The sequence below is a fragment of the Pleuronectes platessa genome, chromosome 10 (assembly GCF_947347685.1).
Source record: "Pleuronectes platessa chromosome 10, fPlePla1.1, whole genome shotgun sequence".
NCBI lineage: Eukaryota > Metazoa > Chordata > Actinopteri > Pleuronectiformes > Pleuronectidae > Pleuronectes > Pleuronectes platessa.
The window spans coordinates 26,300,080-26,323,324 of NC_070635.1; the positions used below are offsets into that span (position 1 = coordinate 26,300,080).

The 23,245-nt window shown below is 39.2% G+C and overlaps 1 protein-coding gene across 5 annotated transcripts in view; it reads left to right on the plus strand.

Moving 5' to 3' along the window:
- Positions 1–23,245, plus strand: part of LOC128448952 (intermembrane lipid transfer protein VPS13B) — a 325,941-nt gene that overhangs the window by 50,009 nt on the left and 252,687 nt on the right. For all 5 annotated transcript variants that reach the window (XR_008339824.1, XM_053431840.1, XM_053431841.1 and 2 more), the window contains exons 13-17: positions 1,074–1,259; positions 3,498–3,667; positions 3,823–4,017; positions 6,068–6,192; positions 18,656–18,840. Coding sequence is in view for 4 of the 5 variants with exons in the window: in XM_053431840.1 (XP_053287815.1) it covers positions 1,074–1,259; positions 3,498–3,667; positions 3,823–4,017; positions 6,068–6,192; positions 18,656–18,840 (861 nt within the window). In the remaining variant the exon portion in view is untranslated. The remainder of the gene's footprint in view (positions 1–1,073; positions 1,260–3,497; positions 3,668–3,822; positions 4,018–6,067; positions 6,193–18,655; positions 18,841–23,245) is intronic.

Below are 23,245 nucleotides of genomic sequence, written 5' to 3' on the forward strand. Positions count from 1 at the left end.
TTTCCTCCTGCTTTCAGCTATAGATAATAATCTAAATTAAAAACAACATCGATACTTACATACTGAGATATCAATGTCATTTCTGACAGCAGGATAAGTGTCAGCCTCTTCTCCTGTGGTTACCCATGACAATTGGAATGCTTGTCTTCTGTCAGTGTTTCTCTTCTTCTAGGATGTTCACCAGATACCGTGAAAATTAAAGAAATTATTCTCCATTGCCAAAAAACAAACCTAAATCTGAGGCAATTGGAATACTAACTGACACCTGATCACTCTTACCATTGACTTCATATTAGGGTAAAAGTGCAGATAACTTCACTAATCTTGGGATGTTAATTGCCTCAGTTTTAGATCATTTCAGCCTCTTTCCATCATCCCACTGATCATTCTAATTTAGGCCTAATCCACTACAGCCAAATCTCACTGAAGAAGGGAAGGGGAAGTGCATTGCCCATTGCCCTTTATAAATCTCCATATTTCAAGGGGAGTTCCACCCCATCCTCCAGCTCTTTCAGCTTAAAACATTAAATTCATAGTATTGACTCTCGTAGTTGTTATTGGAATGTAATGGAAATAAAGCAAGTTTTGACCCTTTGTCCTCTTCCTCTCTCACTGCCATTCATCCACCCCCTTCTTTTATTTGTAATTTCTCCTTTTTATGGCTGGGGAGCTAAGTCTTTTAAGTGGACCCCTGGAACAGGGGCCTGCGATGAATGAAAGGACAGCTGTGATAGAAAAGCGGACAATTGGAATATTCATCACTCTAGTGGTTCACAGCAGTGTGATCTGCTCCCTGCTGCTGCATTACAACTCTTACAAATAGTGGTTTAATGAAGCAGCATTATAAAAATGTATTTCTGACACACAGATGATACTATGCTATACTTATACTGAAAATGTTATATAACAACTCATAGCTCTGTGCATGAAGTACAATAGTGGATATGTCTACAGTACTTTCTACTTTAAAATTTTACTAGAGATACAAGAAGAATCTTCATGTTTGTATCAGCCTACTGTATATTATATATATTTAAATATTTAAATATATCTTACAATGTTTGTGTTCATAGGCACCCAGGACTTCTCAGTGGTGAATATGGAGGAGGTAGTGCCCATTGTTCAAGAAACATCCATCAAGAGGATGGTGGTTGGACCTCTGGATGTCAGGTTGCACAGCAGTGCTGTCCACCGCATCCTCAAGATGATCACCTGCTCCATGGACCACGAGTATGAACCCTATGATAAACCCCAGCAAGGTCAGACATCTCATTCTAATTTCTGCTCTCTGTTTTAGTGGGCTGACGTTACAGCTAATAGTCAGGTAGAAACTAGTAGTACACTGTAACCAACAGTTCCTTACACTTGACTTACACACTCTTGAATGCTGTCGCTTAACTTTGCTCGTCTTTTCTGCTCTAATCTTTTGTCTTTTACTCTATTCTTTTCTACCGCATTCTTTTCGGACCATAATCAGAAACTGCAACCTTCTGCACTTTACAGTATTCTCATCATATTGTTATTTCCTTGCACAACTCATCTTTCAACACACAGCTGAACATGAAAGTAGTGGCCTTTTGGACCACATGAGGGAGGTTAAGCCAAACACCTTTGTTACTGATCGTGTCTGCACAGCTATTTGTGAGCTCATTCCTGAGATGTTGTGAAAGAACATGGAATGTGCGTCTGTGTGTAATATCTGTAGCAATAACTCTCATTTTTGCGAAACGATAACATCCGTAGGTTTCGGTTGTTTCAGCATCTGTGATAGATAATAGATGATGGGATAATTATGAAATAGCTTTTGACTAAAACTGGGTAGGTCACTTTGTTCTTTTATGATTCTATATGTGTCTGTGCTCTCTTGCATTCTGGAAAAAAGGTCAGTATAGTTAGACTGGGGGGAGGGCAACTGCTAAATTGAAAGTAGAAAAAAAAGATGAAAGCAAAGTAGCTAGGAGTGATAAAGTAGCACATGCCTTATGTATTCTGCTGAATGATCCTCTCCTCAAATTGAATGCATTTTGAGTACATTAATATTTTATTTAGATTTGCAGAACTTTTCAGTTCAAACGAAAACATCAGCCTCATAAATCACTAAAACAATGAGATTTCAATGCATTTTTTAAATGAGAAGTAGAAATTTTGCATCTTTACTACCAGAGTTTGCACCGATATCAATGAGCTGCTCTGAACTCGTCTTGAAGACAGTGTTGGTGTGCTTGTCAGGAGTTCAAAAAGTGACTTTCTTTTTACTCATCTTATCCCCTCTTTCTCTGCTCCTTTTCCTACCTGCCATGAGCTAAGGAAAGTTTACCTTCCTTCCAAAAACTCACTGTAAGTGGAAGGATGGTGTTTTTATATTATCTTGATCTACTTGAAGCAAGATTTTCAAACTTGCAAATAACTTAGTCTGTTCATTTGTTTGAATGCTTTTTATAAATTTGATAAGAACAATAAAAGGAACAAAGATGTTGTGAGTCATATCTGTGAAGTGAAACAGTAAAGTACAGGGCATGTTTAGACGGCAACATTTAGTTTATGCAAGCCTTCAAACAAATTATATTTAGATTGAATCTGTGTGCTTTTGATAGGGTGTGTTCTTATGTATGTAACCATGCCCATGTGAACCATGTGAGGTGCATGTTTGTTGCAATTTGAATGTTGACTGTAGATATTGACTGGAGCCCTTGCATATGATTAGATTGGACATGGCATTGCCAGATGAACCTGATGCTGGCTGTGGCAATAGGCCAAATATCAAAACAGCTTTGGGTTCATGTTCTCAGCCCACCTTCGAGCTGGGAATGTAGCCCAAAAGAACATTTGCTGAACTGAATCAAGACTTGTCCTGGGACCTGAGCCATGGCCGTTCAGTAACTTAGGGCTCAGGCTTTGGGCCACCTCAGCCCCTGAACATGGTTAAGTGGTTTAATGCTTTGGCCACTCCTTACTTTGGTTAGCACTGACCTTACTAGCCTCTATTCCATGTTGATTTGGTTCACTTCATTTTCTGCCTTTCCGGATGTTTCTGGTTATTGATTGAATGAGTGGTTTTATGAGAGGGATGAAAAACAAAGCTACTGGGAAACAGGCACTGTAATGAATCTCTTGGAGATGTAAGTACTTTTAAAGTGCTTATTTAATTTGTGCATAAGGTGGTGGTTTTTGTTGGCAAAGACCTTTTTATTGTTTTATTGCTGCAGGCATAGAGGAGAGAAGAAACTGGTGTGCTTTACAACTAACCTCTTTCTCTGTCAAACAATCTTTGGTTTTCAAATCTAAGTGCCTTTTACCTTTCTCACTCCCTCACTTCATTTCAAATTATACACCACAGAACGCATACTTGTGGTCAGATTCACTTGTTTAAAACAAAGGAAAACCAGTTGTTTTTGTAGTCTTGTGAGGATTCTTACACTCTCTCATATAAGTTTGCAGTATTTTAAGATTTTTGTTCCAAAGCTAACATTTTTCTTTTTCTTCTGTCATAATTACAGAAGTGAATGAGGAGTCCCATGGTCCAGCTAAATCAGATGATATATCAAGCTTGGAGGAATTCATCCCAACGAGACTCACTTGTCTTACTCTGCTCCAAGTCTCAGTCACTGTCTCCATGGCAGAGTTCAACCTCCTTCAGTCACTAATGCCTGTAATCATGGGACACAAGGTAATGCACACAGAAATACTTCCTCATATTAATAATAATATGTATTGAATACCTATGTCGATATTTTGGCTTTAAACTACATGAAGAGAATCATGTTTGACATGTAGTCCCATTTTTAATCCATTGTCGCCTTTTTTATATTTTGAATCACCCAGGCAGCACCAGGACCAGTCTATGTGCCAGTTTTTCAGCCAGTGCGTCCTCTACCTTCTGTGCATTTTGAGGTAGAGAGGGTGAATGTTGAACACTCAGTGCCCATGTATGCTCCAGAGTTGGTCAGCACTGTCAGCAGCCTCAGCCAGCCTTCTGACAACCTGCTACATCACTGCTATGAACACCTCTACCTCAAGGTGAGCAGAACAATATTAACTCTACTCTGATTCATATTGAGAATACCTTCCTTTTCAAATCCCAGCTCTCTTTCGTTAGGCATACAGCAAATACTACGCAAATTATTCCTGAGCATTTTTGTTGTTCTTTTATTCAACATTATCAGTATGGTTTCAAGTGTATAACTTCTACATTAGAGTTCATGTCCTACCTCTGCACCTGACTTTTTCTAACTGCTCAGTTAGATCTGTTTATCTTCTCCTCAATTGTCAGTTGCTGTGATAAGAAGGTAATCAGATGAATGTTTTTATTATATTTGTATTATTTTATGTGTTCAAACCTGTACATCTTGCATTTGTTTTGTATGTACTTATTTTGTTGTCTTTGATATTTGAGACAGTTGAGAAACTATAGTTCGTATTCGATCATGTGCATGTAAATCTTATTCTGCTACAGCACACCTATGTCTGTCCTTTGTTGTTTTAACTAGTAAATTGTTTTTCCTGTTTTGTTGATTTCATTTTTTTTTTTTTACTTTTGTTTCTATTTTTCAAATGTTTTTCACCAGTTGGCAATGTTTGGTTTTCATGCAATGTACCGTTTTTTTGTTTGTTTTCTATACTTGCTAGGGAAACTGAAGCATTTTCTGCAGCAATTACGACTTCTAATCCCTCAAAAAAAACAGGAAGGACCCAGCTATAACCAAAATCCAGAGGTCAACCGCATGGCCACAGTCTTCAGTGTAACCTTACATACCCCTAATGACCCTTTTAACGACCTTGATGACCCTTTTTCACATGGTCATAAAAATCTCACCACTGAGCTTCCTGATGAGAACCAGTCCATCTCTGTTCTATTTCATGGTTTTCACCTCAGGAAATGTATAGGATACTTCAGGCTTGTGGTGTTCAGCTTTGCCTTAACCATGTTCCTGTGTGGATCACATAGTTTTGACTTTGGTAGTGTGAAGTTCGGATGATAATATTAATTGTCAATAGAACGTTACTTAGATAAAATGTTAAAGCAAGTTAAGTGTATTCTTACGTACTGTTTTGCACATGGTACTGCTTAGTTCATGAAAAAGCACATAATATATGTGATATTTTATTATTATCAGCCTTTTCCCATGAATTGTTCACATAAACACATTTGATTAATCCTATAATCATTGCAATTAAAGCTGAAAGTAGATCAATTGTTATGGTATCTACAGTAAAGGCACTTTTTTAACCCACTTCTCCTTTCCAATGTACTTATAGATAGATATGCATTAAAGAAATTATAATCTTTGTCGTAGAATAAATATATATAGAGAGCAAAGTCAGCTAATCCACTTTTAGGAAGCCTGGATAACAGATATGGATTAATTTGGGGTTTGTTAAGTTGTTTGCTGGATGTCATGCTGGTAGTCCTTATCACAGGGTCACTGCAGGGTTAACAGACAGTTTGTCAGTGGCCAGGGATCATTCTGACCAATGACCCAATCCGCAGCTCTTTCTGCCAAAGCACTAATTCTACCTCTGGATTTTGGAAGTGAGACCATGACAGGGTGAAGGCCTTTGCAGCCATAATTCACCCAATTTAGAAAGGGATTTAAAAAAGCTACACGCTGAATCTGTGTTTTATTGATATTGGTTGTCAGAGTGAAGGTGTCTGTCTTGTGGGTAGCACTTGGCAATGGTTTTACTTTCGCATGCTTGTTGGCAAGATCACAGTCAGGCTGTATGTTAAACAAGGAGGCCACTTGAATAGATAGGCCTATCACAGTTGAAAACTGTCCATTTTAATAGCTAAAATGTGTAATATGTACTTGTATATTATTACATCTATTGGCCATGTGTACAGTTATAAATGAATATGCATCTGGGTCTGTAGGAGCACAGATTTAAGCCGCGACTGCTCAGGTGAAGACAGGGTCAAATAAGTTTGGTAGTGATTGAAATGAGAGAAGAGAATTGTTGGTTTTGCGCTTCTGTTTTGTTTGCAGAGCTATAATATATATCTATTTAATTGATATACAATATACAATGCAGAATTTTCATGTATTTCCCCACTATCTTCTACTTCCAGGTGTTTGGGTTTCAGGCGGGCTTGACATGCCAGGACAGTACTGGGGCTTCCCTGCCACTTATACCCATTATCCCTTCCTTCAGCGCTGCATTCTATGCAAAGCAGATTCAGATGCCTGCATACTGGTAAGTTTGTAGCTCTTGTACTATGGATGGGAATTTAAGTTGGCATGGATGCATGTAGAGTCTTCTTTATGAACAAAATGATTAGATTCTTACTGTCAGTAACTGAAATTGAGTTGTATTGTAAATATAAGGGGAAAACAATAACACGTGAAAGGAAAACAACAATAATTTATAAGCAGCTATTTGCACTGGCATCAACAGACTGGCAAAAGATCTACTACATCTTGCTGCTCACATAAAAGCTCTCCCAAACATAGAGTCTGCTCTCTTGTAGTTGACTGTCACTCCAGTCTGTTATTGAGTTGGACTTGTTTACTTTAATATTTTCCCTGTATAAGTAGTTTACTGTTCTACTGTGCAGAAAAACACAATTGGCTGAGGACATTCAGTTAGATCCCGGAACTGTGTTGTATCAAGGTGATTAACTTCTTGACTAATATAATGATCAACACAGTCATCATATTAGAAACTAATGCAAATGTAAGGCAATTTTTTTGCTGTGTGACGACTAAACTGATTTGGGTAGACTCAATTACATGAATGGAGGGATCTATAATATTATTGAAGTACCGAGCATTAAACACAGTGGGGGATTCATTTTTTTAAGGTGTGTACTTTCTGTGCATATTGGTGCTTGGGAATATTTATACGGATGTTTGGCTGACTGTATACAAGTATTTGTTATTGTGTGCATGCCTGCGTATTGTTCTTTGAGTAACAGATTGCAGCCTCTTGTGGCCAGTCCATCAGTAGGTGTTTGAAGTGATAGCTGAGACATTTCTTTAGCAGTCACTGGGGAAAACAGAGTCGGTGGGTAACAACTGCAACAATTGCTCACACGTTTGAAACACATGAAAAACTTTTAAGAGGTGAAGAAAGGTTTGGAGTTTATAACAGGACATGAAGAGAAGTTGGAGGTGGAACAGTTGGACAAATGGAGGATTTAAAGTAGATAATTGCAGACAGAATCGAAAAAAGAAAAAGGGGACAACTTGAGAAGCAGAATAGATGCGTAGATGACAGAACAGAGGATGATAGGGATACTTTACAAAGGATAGTTCTGTGAGACTGCAGGTGCAGTGAATGAGAAGAAAGTTTTGTAGCATGAATCAAGAGAGATAAAAAAGGGAAAAACTATTGCAGATGATAAATTGTGTCACAGTAAGTTTACAGTATGGCTGTACGAAAAACATGTTGCAATGAAAACCTGTACACCTCTGCTGTTATATAATAGGTGACTATGTACTGAATGGCTCTGTTGAGTGTACTTCTTTATAGTAGCTTCCTCAGTTTGCCCTCTGCACACTGAATCAACCATTGTCAATGTCAATGTCAATTTTATTTATATAGCACATTTAAAACACCTTGGTCGACCAAAGTGCTTTACAGTTGTAATGGTACAACAAAAGGACACTAAAACGTAATACATCATGTGCAAGTAATACAAATAAAATATAAGATATACAGTAAGATACATAAAACTACTACTACTACTGAGAGATGTTAAAGTTAAAACAAATAAATTACTCTGAAATCCTGAGATGTCACACACACACACACACACACACACACACACACACACACACACACACACACATACACACACATTTCTTTTAAAGCTGGAAACCTGTGCGAGACGCACTACCAGGGAAATATGATTTCCACCCATTATTTTAGATTGAAACATGTCTAATAGCTTTCAATGGTTTTGACTTCTCCTGATTTCTTCTCCTGGCCAACATTGTGTATACTGTACAGTGGTCAGCTGGCTTATATGGAAACATAATACCTTCATTCAAAAATTGGAATTTGAGTGAGTTTGTACAGAATGCGATTCCTCGTATACTGTTCTCCCAATAAGAGACTGCTAGCTGCTTGTTTGATCTCTAGTCCCCTCCTTCTCGGCCCTACCTGCCTCATATAGTGGGTTCAGATGTCAAAAGGATGTTATTTTTCTTTCTGACATCACTAGATGTTTCTCCAGAGAACTTTCCAGATCCATGCCCTTCCATGGATTTTCTTTCAGCTGGGACCAGTCCTTGGGACTAATAAACTCAACCTCTCATAGAGTCTCTGTGACACATTAAGAAAGTTTTTTTTTTTCTTTGTTGGAAGCAGACCTCTGATGGAATACAGTATTCACAGGTCCACTAACAGTAAAAATCAGGAAACCTTATCCTGGTTTAAGATGTTAGTCTACATGGTGACATTATGATCATACCTTAACATTTTTGGAAATGTTATTTTTGTAAGATAATGTTGCTACCCTTATTATGATAATTTCAACTTCATCTCATTTTCTTCATCCCCAGTTTACATTTAATTTGATGTTTCCAACTCTTGGACAGGTTAGAACCACTTTTCAAATTTTCAACAGTCACTTTCCTGAAGATGAAAATTGGTGCATTGTGCTGGGTTAGGAGTTGTCATTTCTGACTTGGAGTGACTCATATTTGACCCTCTCTGTCTAAGCGGGTGGAGGCTGTCTTGCTTCCTGCAATGGTAGTACATAAACAGTATTATGAACTGATTGGTCTCCTATAGCGCTCTTTGTGTATGAATGTGGATCATCCCCAAGTAAATTCATCTTCCTTCAATCGACTTTATTCTGAGTATATTTTAGCCATTGGATTCCCTTTTAGTACTCACAGCCCAAGTGTATTACAGATCGCACATACAGTCAGACAATCGGTTCCTGTCTGTTGAAAGCTGAGCCCCATAGAGTGACACTCTGGGTCATTGGAGCAGCCAAAAGATGAACTCCACCAGGTGGTAGCATTTAATTTGACTGTACTGATGTTTGCTTTGGGACTGCTCCTAAGTGCTGACGTAACTCCAACAACACCCCTTTCCATGATGTTTTGTTCTCTGAGCAGTCACTGAGCAAAGCTGAACAAGCATTTGAAGTTTTTAAGAAATATGAAAGAATGGGGAAAGCCTGAAACTTTAGTGATGTTGAAGGAGAGAGAAATAAGAGAAATAAGAGCCGTCTTCTGTTGGTCTGTCACTCTTCAGTAGTTTTCTTATGCTGATCAGCTTTTCCATTACCAGTATAAAGCTAGCTTTAGATTTGTCTCACTGTGGACTCAATTAAAGGGGAATTGTGACTGACAGAAGAGAATACTGTAGCTTTGAGAAGGGAAGTAGAGAAAGTGATGTCATATGCACACATTTAGCATCCCTCTCGTCTGTTCTCCACTCTCTCTCTGTTACACTCTTTCTCTTTGACACTCACACATCTACACACAAACATTTCTGTCACAATGCAGCCACGATGGAGAGGCACTGGGCGTCTGTGAAGACCCAGCACCTCTCCTGATGAGCTGGCCCGGAGTGCATACTGTAGCTCATGTTTCCTTCAGTCACACCACAAAGGCTCCTGCTTCTCCCAGTGGGCAGCAAGAGGCCTTTGTTGGGGAAAGTAAATTGCCTTGACATCTTCTCCTTGCCAGCCTTGTATTTTACTGTACATTTAGAAATGTGTGAGAACATTGATGCATTACCATATTTAATACCTTTCCTACCAGTAGATTCGGAAGTACTGCTAACCATGAATAATCATTAGTAATGTTAATGTATTTAGATGTTAAACAAATAGTGTGGGAAAATATCAAACTCACCTCTCTTAGTATATGCTTTCATGAAGTAACCAAGCAGTCTTTTTTTCTTTTTTTGGTGCAAAAAGCCAAACCCCTCAGAAATGAGCTTTTTCCTTCTTCTTTTTTCCTTTCCCAGTAAATTAAAGCACAGCTGAGATGCATCAGGCTGTACTTATCCCTAATGAAAGGCAATATATGGGGCCACCAACCCCACAGGGACTCTACAGAGAGCCTCAACTGGCTTGGCTGTTAAACCTGTTATCCCAGATAAAATCAGTTCCTGCAGAAGGCAGGGAGAGGGAAGCAGGTGACGTTAAGGACGGCAACCTGCACCGATCCCCCAAAAACCAAACCATACTCAGACACATGCACATATATGCACTCACACCATATATCCTTTATGCAGGGCCACCTGACAGCCAAGGCTGGGGCTCACCAGCAATCCAGCAGCAGTACAGTGTGGCTTGTTGCACTGCAGGCCATAATTTAGCCCCACACCAGCTTTTATGTGGCGTTTTTAGCAGCCTCTGTTCCACACTCAGCTATTTCTGAGGGGATAATTTCCTAAAGCATGTGGCATTACAGGTGCATGTTCTATAGGCACAAAAACTGACTTTCCTTGTGAATGTTTCTGAACAGAAAAGAATGTTGGTTTTCCCTTGATATCTAATTATTGGTCGAGTCTAACTCCATTACCTTGTTAATAGTTAGTTCAGACTTTAGCACCACCTGTAGGATTTTTTAATGGGAAGTTAAGAAGTCCATTACCATGTCTGGACCAGTAGTCTAGACTTCTTTGATTTATGAACGTTGCTTTAGGCATCTGAGGCATGAGGCTCCTGGTGTGATTGTAATGCCTCATTACTCCTGTTCATAGTTAGTCATAGCAAGCAGCTCCTGGTCTATTTCTCCAAGGGCAGCCAAGACCAGGAGGACAAATACTTTCTGTGCCCTTCAGTAGTGAACTTCAGAGATTGAAGTCAAATTAAATGAACAGCATTAATTGGTGAGAACACTGACGTTGGCTGTTGAATTAATCCACTCGCAGTTTTCGCAGGCATTATCATCAACAAGCTGAACTGGTGTAATGATTTTGGCTGACGAAAACTTATTTGAGAGTGGCTGTCAAATCCCGTAGTCAGTTTCTATCTGCAGTTGTCTGACATATGATACATTATGTGAAAGATGATACATAAACAGCATCTGCATCAGTTGTTGTGGCCCTCAAACAACTTTGATTTTGATTTATAATGATATAAATCTCTACATCTGTCGTCAGACAGTTTTATTTGGTTTTATGGCTGACAGAGATCAATGGAAGTATTTAGAAACCTAATTTTAAGGAAATTGCATCAGCGAATGAGACACTTGTGATTGACGTTTCAGTTCTAATAGAAGCTTCCACGTAATTCTTTCATTATTCAAATGCTCAGTGCTAAAGAAATCATAGTCACTCTGCTGCAGAGGCATCTTACTTTCCCATATGATTATAACTGTCGTTTGGAAGCTTAAATCAACATTGGTTTTAACTAAGCCCTTAAGTATATATTATAGACTGTAATGTTTTCCAGAGGCAATATTTTTGCTGCCCAAGAATATTCTCTGAATTTTAACTATACTATAAAATATACTTGGATTGTATTGGGGAAAGTTAAGATAGTAGATTAACAAACAGCTTCAGTTGACTGAAAGACTATGTATGCCTGGATTAGTCATCTAAGGAACTGAAGTTTGAGGGAGGGAAAACAGTGGGAAATAAGGAAGGATAGATGGATTATCAGCTCTGAGTGGATTATCATCTACTGTGGTGTGCATTCCACTGTCCTCTCCTCCCCACCAGGCCTCAGCACTGCTCTATCACTTCCCAGAAAAAAGCTCATCCAATTTTTACTGCTTAAGCAACAATCTGCTGTTGGTAATGAGGTACAGGAAACATTATTGTCACCCTGATAAAATATGAATCCACGCTTTATTTAACCAGGCAATTTGGGAGAATGAAAATTTACTGTAGTCTGGATTCTTACTGTGAGTGACCATCTGCCTGAAGGTCAAAGGCCTTGGGAGAATAAGCAACTTATCTGGATCCAAATAACGGACAGCCGGTGCTTCCGTTCAGTGCTACATTTGTTGTTATGGCAACGGCGCATAAAAAAGCCTACCGCAAAATCTGAAAGTATAAATGTGACATTAGGTCTGTAGTCTCTGGCCAGAGATCTACTATCTCTGTTTGTCCTTATAAGGAACCGCATATACGCCACAGCTGGACATGTTGGACAGAGACAGGAAGCTACATGCACACATAGACACACCATTATACACACACACAGACATGCACACACACACGCATACAGACCTCTTGATGTGTTTTCCTTTAACGCCTGATGAACCACGTCATTGCCATTTTCTCGCCTTCCAGTCTGCAGCTGTCTGCACAACTTGATTAAAACATTTCTTAGTAGTAATCCCTGTGTAATGAAGCCCTCTCCTGAGAATGCATCTGACAGTTTGTGTGTGCGTGTGCGAGGTTGTGCACAAATGTGTTTTAGGTCAAAGTTGCTCCAGATGGGAGGAAAAAAAGAAGTGTGTGTGTGTGTGTGTGAGAGAGAGAGAGAGAGAGAGAGAGAGAGAGAGAGAGAGAGAGAGAGAGAGAGAGAGAGAGAGAGAGAGAGAGAGAGAGAGAGAGAGAGAGAGAGAGAGAGAGAGAGAGAGAGAGAGAGAGAGAGAGAGAGAGAGAGAGAGATTCTCTATTTCTTTCTCCATCCTTTGACCTTCTGGATCCACAAAACTCTGAGCTGTGGGCAGGAATACAGTCGCTACCACCCACTATTTCATACCCAGCTCAAGTTGTGGTAGTTACGTTAAAAGGTGGTTGTCATTATTAGGTTTGGGAGATTAGATACACTTGTAATCACTTAATTTCACATTTTAGAAGAAGAATCGTTTTACAGAAAAAACTCAGTATATAGAGTGCAATGTGAAGTAAAGATAACACAATATCTGAAGGTAACAGCATAGAAAAGAAAGTATAAAAAATGAGGCAGGAGCTATTTATTAAGCCAAGGATTCTACGGTGATGCATCTCCACTGTGGATTGACTTTTTCCAAGTGATGTGACTCAAAGGGCTGTCATAAATGTGTTGGAAACATTGCTTTAATACTACTTAAACTTGGAAAATTCTCCCTATTGATCCCCGTCGTTTTGTACCTCCTAATAGGTTCGATTGGTTTATGTCAGTTACACCTACTATTGAAAACAGCATATACAGTTTTTTAAATCATGCTCAGCTGTAGCTGATAGTACATTTCACATCAAACAAAATACTTAAACATATATCATAAGAAACTTTAAGACATAATAATAAATGAATAGTAAGTAGTATATACTGTAGTGAATCTTTTGTAGTTAGATAAAAGAGGGGATTTGAGAGAAGCCCATAATTCACTTTCATTATATTCAAGAAGGGTCAGTGACCTTGACTCGGAGGGATGGGAATTTCTTCAAAACTTAAAATCAGTCCACACCATAAAGAGAGAAAAATACTAATGGTACAAGCTGCCAGTCTTTGCTTCCCTCCATTCTACAAACAATTCCCTCCGAAGACACTAAAAAAAACGGGAAACAATAGTGGTAAAGGATTTTGTTGATTTTTTTAAAGTTGGGGAATGTTTGTATAGGTTACTTAAGATTGGGTCTGACAGTGAATGATTTGTAGAAACTAGAGATAACTTATCAGTGGTCCGAAGACGGTGGCTATCTGTTGTATCTATTAGACAAATATGTCAGCCCCTAATGAATTACATTGATCTTGCTGTCAGACAAGTAAAAGTGATTAACTATTTTGTTGATTTATTTATTTACATTCTGCCATATTGAATCTGGTGTATAAGTATCTCTTGAAGTTGTTTTAACTTAAAATTTTATTGGAGTAGCATGTTCCAGTTCTTGTGGATGTTTTCATTTGTACAGGATATTTGTAATGGCAGAAGTGCACACAGGTTCCATGCTTGTATTCTAAAACACTGTGTTAACTATTTGGTAAACCATTTGTAAATGTTCCTTCAACATATAGACACTTCCACACCATCATGGGTAGCAGCCTGCCAAAGACCCACTAATTGGGCATAATTCACAAACAGTGCGTACGCACAAATATTTGCTCAAACCTTGCGTACGAACGTTTGATGCACAAATCTGGAATTCATCAATATGTTCTTTCCAGAGACCATGCATATGCACAATTGATGAAGGCCCGGCTGTCCTACAAAATGTAAACCCACACCCGTTTAACTAAATGCATAGTATATTAAAACTCCATTTATTAAAAAAGAAATGTCATTGACAGCAATAATTTGATTTAATAATACATTGACCAAATGTATAAAATAACCATGAAAGTGACGCCCTCATCATTTATTTTCACAGTTAATATCTTCAACTATACCAGTACCAGAGTTAGTTTACTTAGTTTACAAAAGAATATATGAGAATGTTCATAATAAAATCTGTTTTGGCTTTCGTTAAATTGTTTATTGGCCTATAATTGATTGGTCATTCCCAACAATTTCTAGTGCCATGAAAGTATGCATCTATAGCTGATATTTATTCATGAATTGGTAGCATATTAAAGGGCGTGCAGAGTATATAATTGACTCTTCCAGGAGAAGAGGTAGGAAAGGAGAGAGATACTTCTCCAGGAGAAGCTTTGGGTACACAACTCGGTCTGTATATTGTTCACCATTAGTAGGTCCCAACAGAGTCTTGTTTACATCCCTCCCATGGCTGCTGCATCTTGAGCTTCTGACATCATCACCTCAGTGTCCACAAGACTCAAGGCTCTTATAGCTTTAAGCATGATGCCCTAACAACATCTCTGCCCACTTTCAAGCCGTTTTTAAACATAACCTGCGGGTAAAGTCCAGAGAATTGGATATAGTGTTTACCCGCTGTGTGCAGTTTCACACATGCACAGTTTCCCTGTATTCATTTCTGTGCTTGTGTTTGGCCTCTATAAAGCAGCAATCACAGTTGTGTATTGCTGTATTGCTCTAAATCAGTGGTAATCTACCTTTTCAAACCCAGGATCACTTTTTATTTCCAAATGTAAGCCGCAATCTACTTCCCAATATCTTCCAAAAAAACACACTTTTACAGCATTATATTTATTATTTTTCCAATTACAGCAGGCTTTACCATAAAGACACAACAGAAAGACAGTTATGTGACTTTATCATTTCGATGTTCGCACAATATTCACATTAATATCTGTTCAATGTAAACTATTCATATTGACAGCATCTGCTCAATGCACAATATTTAGCTCCTCAGTTCAGCAATAAGTTCTGCAGTGGAGCTGCTACTGACAGGGCTATGTTTAAACATGGGTTTTGCCTTAAAAATGGCCATAAATGTGACTAGTGTATTTCCTTGAATAAAAATAATCCTATGTAATCAAACACCAGTACTACACAGTATGAAGCTGTGCCTCCCCCACTCCCTGCAAATATTTAATAATAACACCCTCTTTTAGACAAATGAATGAATCCAGCCAATAAATGCTGGATTTAATTGTTATCGCAAGAACGGAAGATGCACGTCTTCATATTGTTGAGACCTGGCAATAGTTGAGAGCATAACCCGACTTTTGTTTGAGAAAATACAGTAGATATGCCAGCAGACATGCTGCCAGTGTAGACAACAGACAACTTCACCGTTCAAAGTGTCAGAACGGAGGTACTGTGGATAAGGACATGGGTGCGAGACCTAAAATATATCTCTGAAAAATGCAAATGGCATGAAAGTCGCCACAGTCACTGGTTAAGTGGCACGATGAAGGATACAGGATTGACATATTGTGTGTTGTGGTGAAAAACAACAAACTGAGTCCCCCCTCAATACATTTAATTTATTATAAATTTTTTATTATTATCAGGCCTTCTTAGAAGAAACAACAAATATTTTGTAGGTCACATCTGTGAAGTCTACTTACTTGTAGATATCACTCAGTCATTTTAATTACAAAAAATAATTTGCTGTCCCTGTATTATGTCCACATTTGAGCATGAACTAAAGGAAACAGACTATGAAAAGAGCACCACAGCTGCTATAGTACTCATGAGTCTGACTCATGCCATCTGCACAACACTTTGCCCTGTTTTGCCTGAGTTTAAACAGGGAGACTGGACACAGAAAGACTTTGTGCCAGCCTGTCAGCCAGTTACCTGGCTAAGCAGTCAGCAAGTCAGGCCAACTGGCCTGTCCTAACCCCAGTCTAGTTCTTCGTCACTTTGTCAAGGCACCAGCAGGGGACAGGTCAGGAAATGAGGCCTAATCTTGTTGAAATACAGCAGAGGAAAGTATATTTCATCCGCTAAAACACCTATTTTTTTCATAACTCTTGACTAATTTTGATTTCCTCTTAACATATTCCTGGTGGCCTCTGTGTTCTAATGAAAAAGTTATTGACTTAAAGGACTACTGTGAGTTCACAGACTGCCTATTCAATGAGGCACTAAAGTTCAAGCCAAGGAACTGATCCCCTAAATTATGAGCCAGGATCCAAAATGGATTGTGGGCCCAACTCTGGGGGTCTCTACTTTATGAGACTAGAAACATTCTTTAATGAGTTCTGCTGCCTAGACTACAGACTCTGTTTCTTACGTGGATACTGCACTGCAGCAATTTATGGCATTTTGTTAGTTACCCCATGCATATGTGTTTGTAGTTATTTGTTTCCGCTGTTAATGCTACAGGTCTTTGTACTGCTTTATTTACCTCTTGGACACTTATTTCCCTCAAGGTAACAGTGAGAGAGTTGCCTGCCAGAACGATGTTTACCTTGTTGCAGCAAGCAACACTGGCTGTGCCATATGCTTAATGAAATCCAATGAGCGCCTGGCTGTCTTCCCATCCAGCATTCCCAAAAAACCCTAATGAGAGTTTCTGCTTCTAATTTAGCTCCAAGATTCCATTTGCTATCCGCAAAGAATTGGGCATGATATAATAAAAACAGGTGCATAATTAAATTTTTAGATGACCACATGCACATGACAGCTCCCCTAAAACGCTATAAACACTTGAATAAGCCAACAAACTTTCATCCCTTGCCAATCCTTCCATTGAAGTGGCTTTGCCGGCACATTTGCTCTGCATGTGGGGACATTGTTGTTGCTGGGTCTCTTTCACTTTCTTTTGTTCAGCACTGAAGTGTACAAAGACACACACACACACTCACAGATGTGCAAACATACACACAGATGCAAACACGCACACACAGGCATGCAGGCAATTGAACACAAGAACACACGTGAAATAGATTGATGTCTTGCTGTATAGAATACAACAGTAGTAATTTTTAATAGGAGAGAAGCATGACATTGCATGGTTCACCACGGTGCCAAATGCACCACATGTTGCTTGGTAATTCAAAATGTGTGCTATCAAGGTAAACTCATTGACCCTGTCAGTTTGACCCTGGAGTTTCTTTTTTTGATCATGCCTTTGTTTTCTCTGCACGCTTACATCTCTCTTTATCAAACTCACTTTCTGTCTCATACTAGTCCCCCGAGACAGCAGGCAGCTCAGAACTCTGGACCTGCCTGTGAGCAGCTAACAGCTCATGTCACCCTACTGAACCACCCAGGAGCAGAAGAAAGGAAAAGATAAAGAGACGTGGAGAGGAGAGGGAAGCAGAGGAATTAAACGATTACAGATTTGCTGAGCAGAGTGAAAGACCCCGTGACATATCCCATACTCTGAACTGGGACCAGACCAAAATGGATGTGTGATTAAATGAACTGTGATGCTCGTTCCTGACACGATGCAGCCATCCCTTGAATTAGTCATGGTTCTATTTTCATCAAAAGTACCACTCAGAGGGCAGTGCCTCTTGGCTTCCATTACAGTTTATAGTGAATACCCTCTCCCCACCCACAACCTTCAAAATAATACATGTGTATTTGGGCAGGGGTTACTCTCAAACACTCTGCACAGCAAAGAAGAATACATAAGTGGAACCAAGGAGACTTGTTTTATAATGTTTCAAGAGTTCGGGATCACTGTGTGTTTTTCTTGAGGACACAGAGGGAGGGAGGGACAAGGGGAAGGAGTGAAGTAAAGATCAGATCAATAGTCATCACCATGACTACTGATCTCAAATTCCTCAATCTCTACGCTTGTGTATAATGCCATGCCTTTGTTATTGTGAGTGTGAGTATGAGTGTTGGGAAATCCCTCGACCTGCTGTTACTGATGTCATAGATGAGATCTTAAGAACTAAGGACCCTCAACTCCTTAACTGTGTGTTTGTGTGTGTGATTGCGTGTGTGTGTGTGTGTCTGTGTGTGTTTGTGATGATAGATGGAAGCATAGTCCACTGAGGTTCGGATAGACAGGGGCCTGGAGGACTCCATCTGACTGTGCTGTTACCTCATCCCCCTGAACACTCAACTCATCAGTACACACAAACTCTCTCTCCACACTCTTGGAGACAGATGAAATATCAAATGCGTAGAGATTATTTTCAGGGTCTGGTGTCTGGGCTGTATGTATCTTCACATAAATCATCATCACAGTTTGGACAGAGGGGAGAGAAGGGTCGGTGGCAAAGAAAAAAACTATACCTACCTGCCAAGTAACTAAGGAAAGCTTGGCTTGAACTAAGTGCTCTCAATTTGATGTTGGAATGTACTTCTACCTATTTGGCCCTTTGTGCTACTGGGCTGTTTTATATTGCGATGTGATATTGATGGATTTGTGGATTGTTTTATTTATTACTGTTGTGTGTCCTGACTCTGTGTCTCCTTTGCTCTATCAACTATGCTTTACCTAACCACTAATTCTTCTCTCTCCTGTCCTTTGTTTGCAGGAGCAAAAAGTCTTTGGTCCCCACCACAGAGTGTATTTTCGAGCTTCCCCATTTCACTGTACAAGCCACAAGGGCCCAGACGCTTTTGCTGCAAGCAATCTGTCAGAGTTGGACACACAGCATGACGAATGGAACCCCACTGACACTCAGCGAAAGCCTGCTCAATGAGGTGTACAATGCTCCAGGTAAACAACCTGCTACATGGACATACACCATATGAAGTTAACTGAGAATCCCTTGTTCACAATCATACATTTTCAAGAATTTGTTTTACCTGACCAAGTTAATAATCTGCTGAAAATTGCTGAAATCGTAGCATAATGACTGTCTAAAAGAAAGCCCACAAAACATTGAGACAGACGGTCCCCACATATCTTCACAGCATTCAAATTCACATTTGTATACTTGAGACTAGTGTGTAGTTAATGTGTCTGCATGTAAAATGACCTCGGACCCTTCCACTTGCACCTTGCTGTTTGGGTGTGCATTGGATCTCCTTCCAACAGACAAGTGAATACTCTAGGTGTCTAAAGAGAAAGTGATTGAGTTCATCTCATTGTGGAGCAGAGGCTGTTTTCCAATGCATGTGTTTGTCATTGCTTAGCATTGCAATAGGCTCTCTGTGTTTTTTTTTTCAGTTGTTCTCATAATGCAGTCGATATTTGAGCGAAGCTTTATAGTTGTTTCTCAGGACTCAGCACATCAAAGACTACCATTCAGTCAGAACAAGTCAACCAGACACTGTGCACGTGGCTCATGGATTCTATACCATTGATGCAAACACATCCAGAACTCAAGGTCTCTAATATACTCGTTCAGACATTTTGACATCAGCTTGTCTTGTGCCTGATGTGGGGTGAAGGACTTGCAGCCAAAGGTAAATTAACTCAGTTTTATTTTTTATGTCGCCTAGGATGCCTGTATGGTCAAATAATAAATTTTGCCCCTTGTTAAAGAAAGGGAGGGGAGCCCAGATTCAATAAAACAGTAGCGTTTCTCATGACGGTAGCATCTGGACAGTCCTCTGGAGGGCCAGGGATTTTCCAACTCATTAGGATCACGTTGTTTGGTATGCCGTCAACATTCTCCTTTGGCCAAGCCAGTCAAGCTACCTTTTTCAGTGTTGTGTAGCCGCCAAAATTTATGAAACTGGTCTCCCGTGGAGTGAAGTCAAATATTCCTCTCTCCTCACTCTGCCTTTCTCTTGGAATGGTGCTTGACTAGTAACATGGAGAAACATCTGGTTCATGTGCTGGCAGGTTAGATAGAGAGCACTGGGGGAAAGAGTTCGAGTTTAGAAGGAAAGAGTTTGAGTTTAGAAGGAAAGAGTGAAGGGGAATAGGTGATGTGTTGTGTAAGTATATGTTCAGTTGGAAAAAACGCAGCAATAATTCCGATGTTATAACCAAAGATGTCTATGTTGTATCTGCTTTTGAATATGTCACACTCATAGGCCTTCAGGAAGATGTTATTTGTTCCAGTTCCTCTCATTGGTTGTTGTGGTTAATTGTAAAGGAGGAATGGAAAAGATGAGCTGAAAGAAGAGAAATGAGCAAAGTTAACAGAGATGCAAAGTGTTGTGGTATCTGGTGTATCTGCCTCACACCCAGTTGATGTGTTTTGATTCCTGTGGGCACTGTGAATGTGTCCACACCATAACGTCATACTAGGGCGTTGCAGGCTGTTCTCTGCCGACTACCTGCCTTCCTACTCACTGCTCTTCCATGCTTGACTGTGAGTTGTTTCTTTAACTTAGACTTACCTTGTATGATTTCTGTAAAGACCTTAGTATCATATTTCCTGAAGTAAATCTTACTGGAGACTGTTCTCTTTATTTTACATTCTTTCAATCTATCTAAAGACAATTAGGGAGATGTGACACTGAAATGCTGACACTGTGCCATTTGTTTGGCCCTGTGTGTAGTAAAAGTGATTAACAAACAGTGGTTGTTCTCCAGAGTGACTTTGCAGACTAACTGGCTGCAACTGTTTGAAAGTCTTGAAAACGTTCACAAGACTCAGATTTGCATCCAGATGTACGTCCTGTGTTTGTTCTTGCGTCTGCAGCCAGAAGTCAACGGGGCCATGGCCAGGAGAGCTTACATCCGCACACACACTCCACATGACAAACAAAAGCTGTTAGTTTTGAGCATGTGCTTTTTTCATTCCTTTTGGAATTTTCCTCCTTTGTATTCCTTTTGATGTAAGACGGCTTTTCAATAGTGAAAGGTGTTTCATATTGAGGTCTAGCTGATAACACAGATGGTAAGTGTCCTTCTGGGGGGAGCCGTTTGGGTATGGCATTTTATTCCCTGTCCAAAGAAAATTCTTTAATTCAGCAAGCCGGAATAACTAAGATAACAAGGCTTCAGTCTTAATCTGAAAGGACTGACAGATTGTAAAATGTTTTTCAAAATAATTGGTGAACCTAGATTAAAGCATCAGTCAGAGACTTTAAATCATCACAACTGACTGGAACACAGCTGCTAGGATTAGTCAAACTTTGTGTTTGTGCTGCTCACTGACAGCTAAAGCAGCAATCCAGTGAGCAGCATATGCAAAATTTTCTCTGTTGGTCTGCAATTCCAGAGAAGAATGAGGGAAATCAACATTAAAACAATCATAAAATCTTAATTTCTTGAAATCAGACAGTCAGTCGCTGTTTATTGCCTGACAGCTTGGTTTCTCAAACTACTGTCTGTAGGACAGCATTGATTTTGTTATTTTCTGTGGTGACGCTTTATTCCAGCTTTCTCTGTTTACATTCCAGTGAAGCTCACACTAGTGTTGTATTTTATTGGAGAGCTCTGCAGAAAACAGTATATCAAATTTAATGTTTCTGGGTGTCTGGTAAAAATTGAGAGGGGTTCATCGGGGGGGGGGGGTTGTGCACACATTAGTGCATTCCTTCTTACAGTATCTGCCCCCTAACCGTAAACCTCTTTAGCTATACCATGCTGCAATCCCTACTTCGTTACTACCATTTTTTTTATTTAATACTTATGTTTTTGCTGTTTTCTTATATCCTGTTTTCTTTTTATTTTATTTTACTATTTTATATCTGCTCAGTTCTAAAGTATTAACCTTATTTAATTTGAATCAACTTCATCCATCTGTCACTTTTCTGTCTCATTTTTTCTCTTTCCTCTGTATTTTAGAATACATTTTTGTCATGTCTAAATATTTTCCCTCTAATCCTCTTTTCCTCCTCTTCTCCTGTGATTGTAGTGGCCTTCCTTTCCTATAGCATTTCTCTGTTTATATTTCTAGGATATTTTTGTGGTTTGCAGAAGAAATTATTGTAGTATCATCACCATCAAATGAAGAAGGGATCAGCAAGTAATTCTTCCTACCACTACCACCATAAGTGTATGATGATTATGTTTAAAAAAAAGCCATTTTGTTCATTACTCATTCTTAAGCGCATTGTCTCAATAACTATTCGGACAGTCACTTGCTCTGTACATTTGAACTACCTTTCCTTGGTTTCTGTAACAGATTACATTATCCCAGAATCATGTAGAAAAAATGCGTACAAAAAACGTTCAAGAGAAATCTGGAGGTTTTCATATTATTAACAACAGTGTCAATAAATTGCAGAATAATGGCTGACAGTCATAGTTTTTGTTTCATTGTTTCATATTTTTATAGAAGTTATAACCTGCCAGTTTTCTCACTCAGTGTTTAAATATATGTACACAATCAAATTTGATCGTTGATCCAAGTGAATTACATTTTGAACAAATCTAATATGCACATTGCAGCGAGCAATAGGTTATATGTATGTTTTTTATTGCATTCTTCATCTTTTGCCAATTGATGATAGCTTTATTGGATTTTGATTAATGTACTCACATCCCCAATGGACGTAAGTCTTTCAATTTTAACAGATGTGTTTATAGTTCAGTACGCCTTGATGATTCACAGAGTGTACTTAAACCCACAGATAGTACAATCTGTCTTGGAGATTCTTTGTCTCGCTGATCAAACACTTACAAAAAATGACAAGTGTTGGCTGTGTCCTTGCAGCCATGACATGGCAAACCCCCAAGATGACACAAAAATGGCCTGAATGCTGGAGTAACTTTAGACAGCTCAAAAGATGGATGCCTATGACTGTCCATTCCTTTTAAACACGAGGATTAAACAATTTTTCTTGAGGAAAATCAATTTAAGCTTCACTGCTATATCAAAGTGACAGTTTTAAGTTTGTTTTCTTCATTTTTCACTAAGTAAGCTTTTCCTGAGCATTGGCCTCCCTAAATGATGTAATATGGGATCAGTGCAGGATCTACATCCAAGTTGGCCAAAGGAAGCTGAACAGAAACTGTGACCTGGGCTAGTAATTTAAATACTTCCCTATGAATTGGAAAGGCCTGAGCACAATTTTCGGTCCTTGCATTTGCTTCCCTGTTTTAATGTCTTGTGAAAGGGTGTTTTTGAGAGACAAAGGGTAATTTAAATTGGTGTTTCCACCATTAATGGACTCAGCCTTAATTCAGCTACCACCACAGCTGGTTTCCTGACCACACAGCTCCATGGTGGTCTAAACTAGGATGGCGGGGGCTAGAAGTTGGTTGGTGGTGGTCA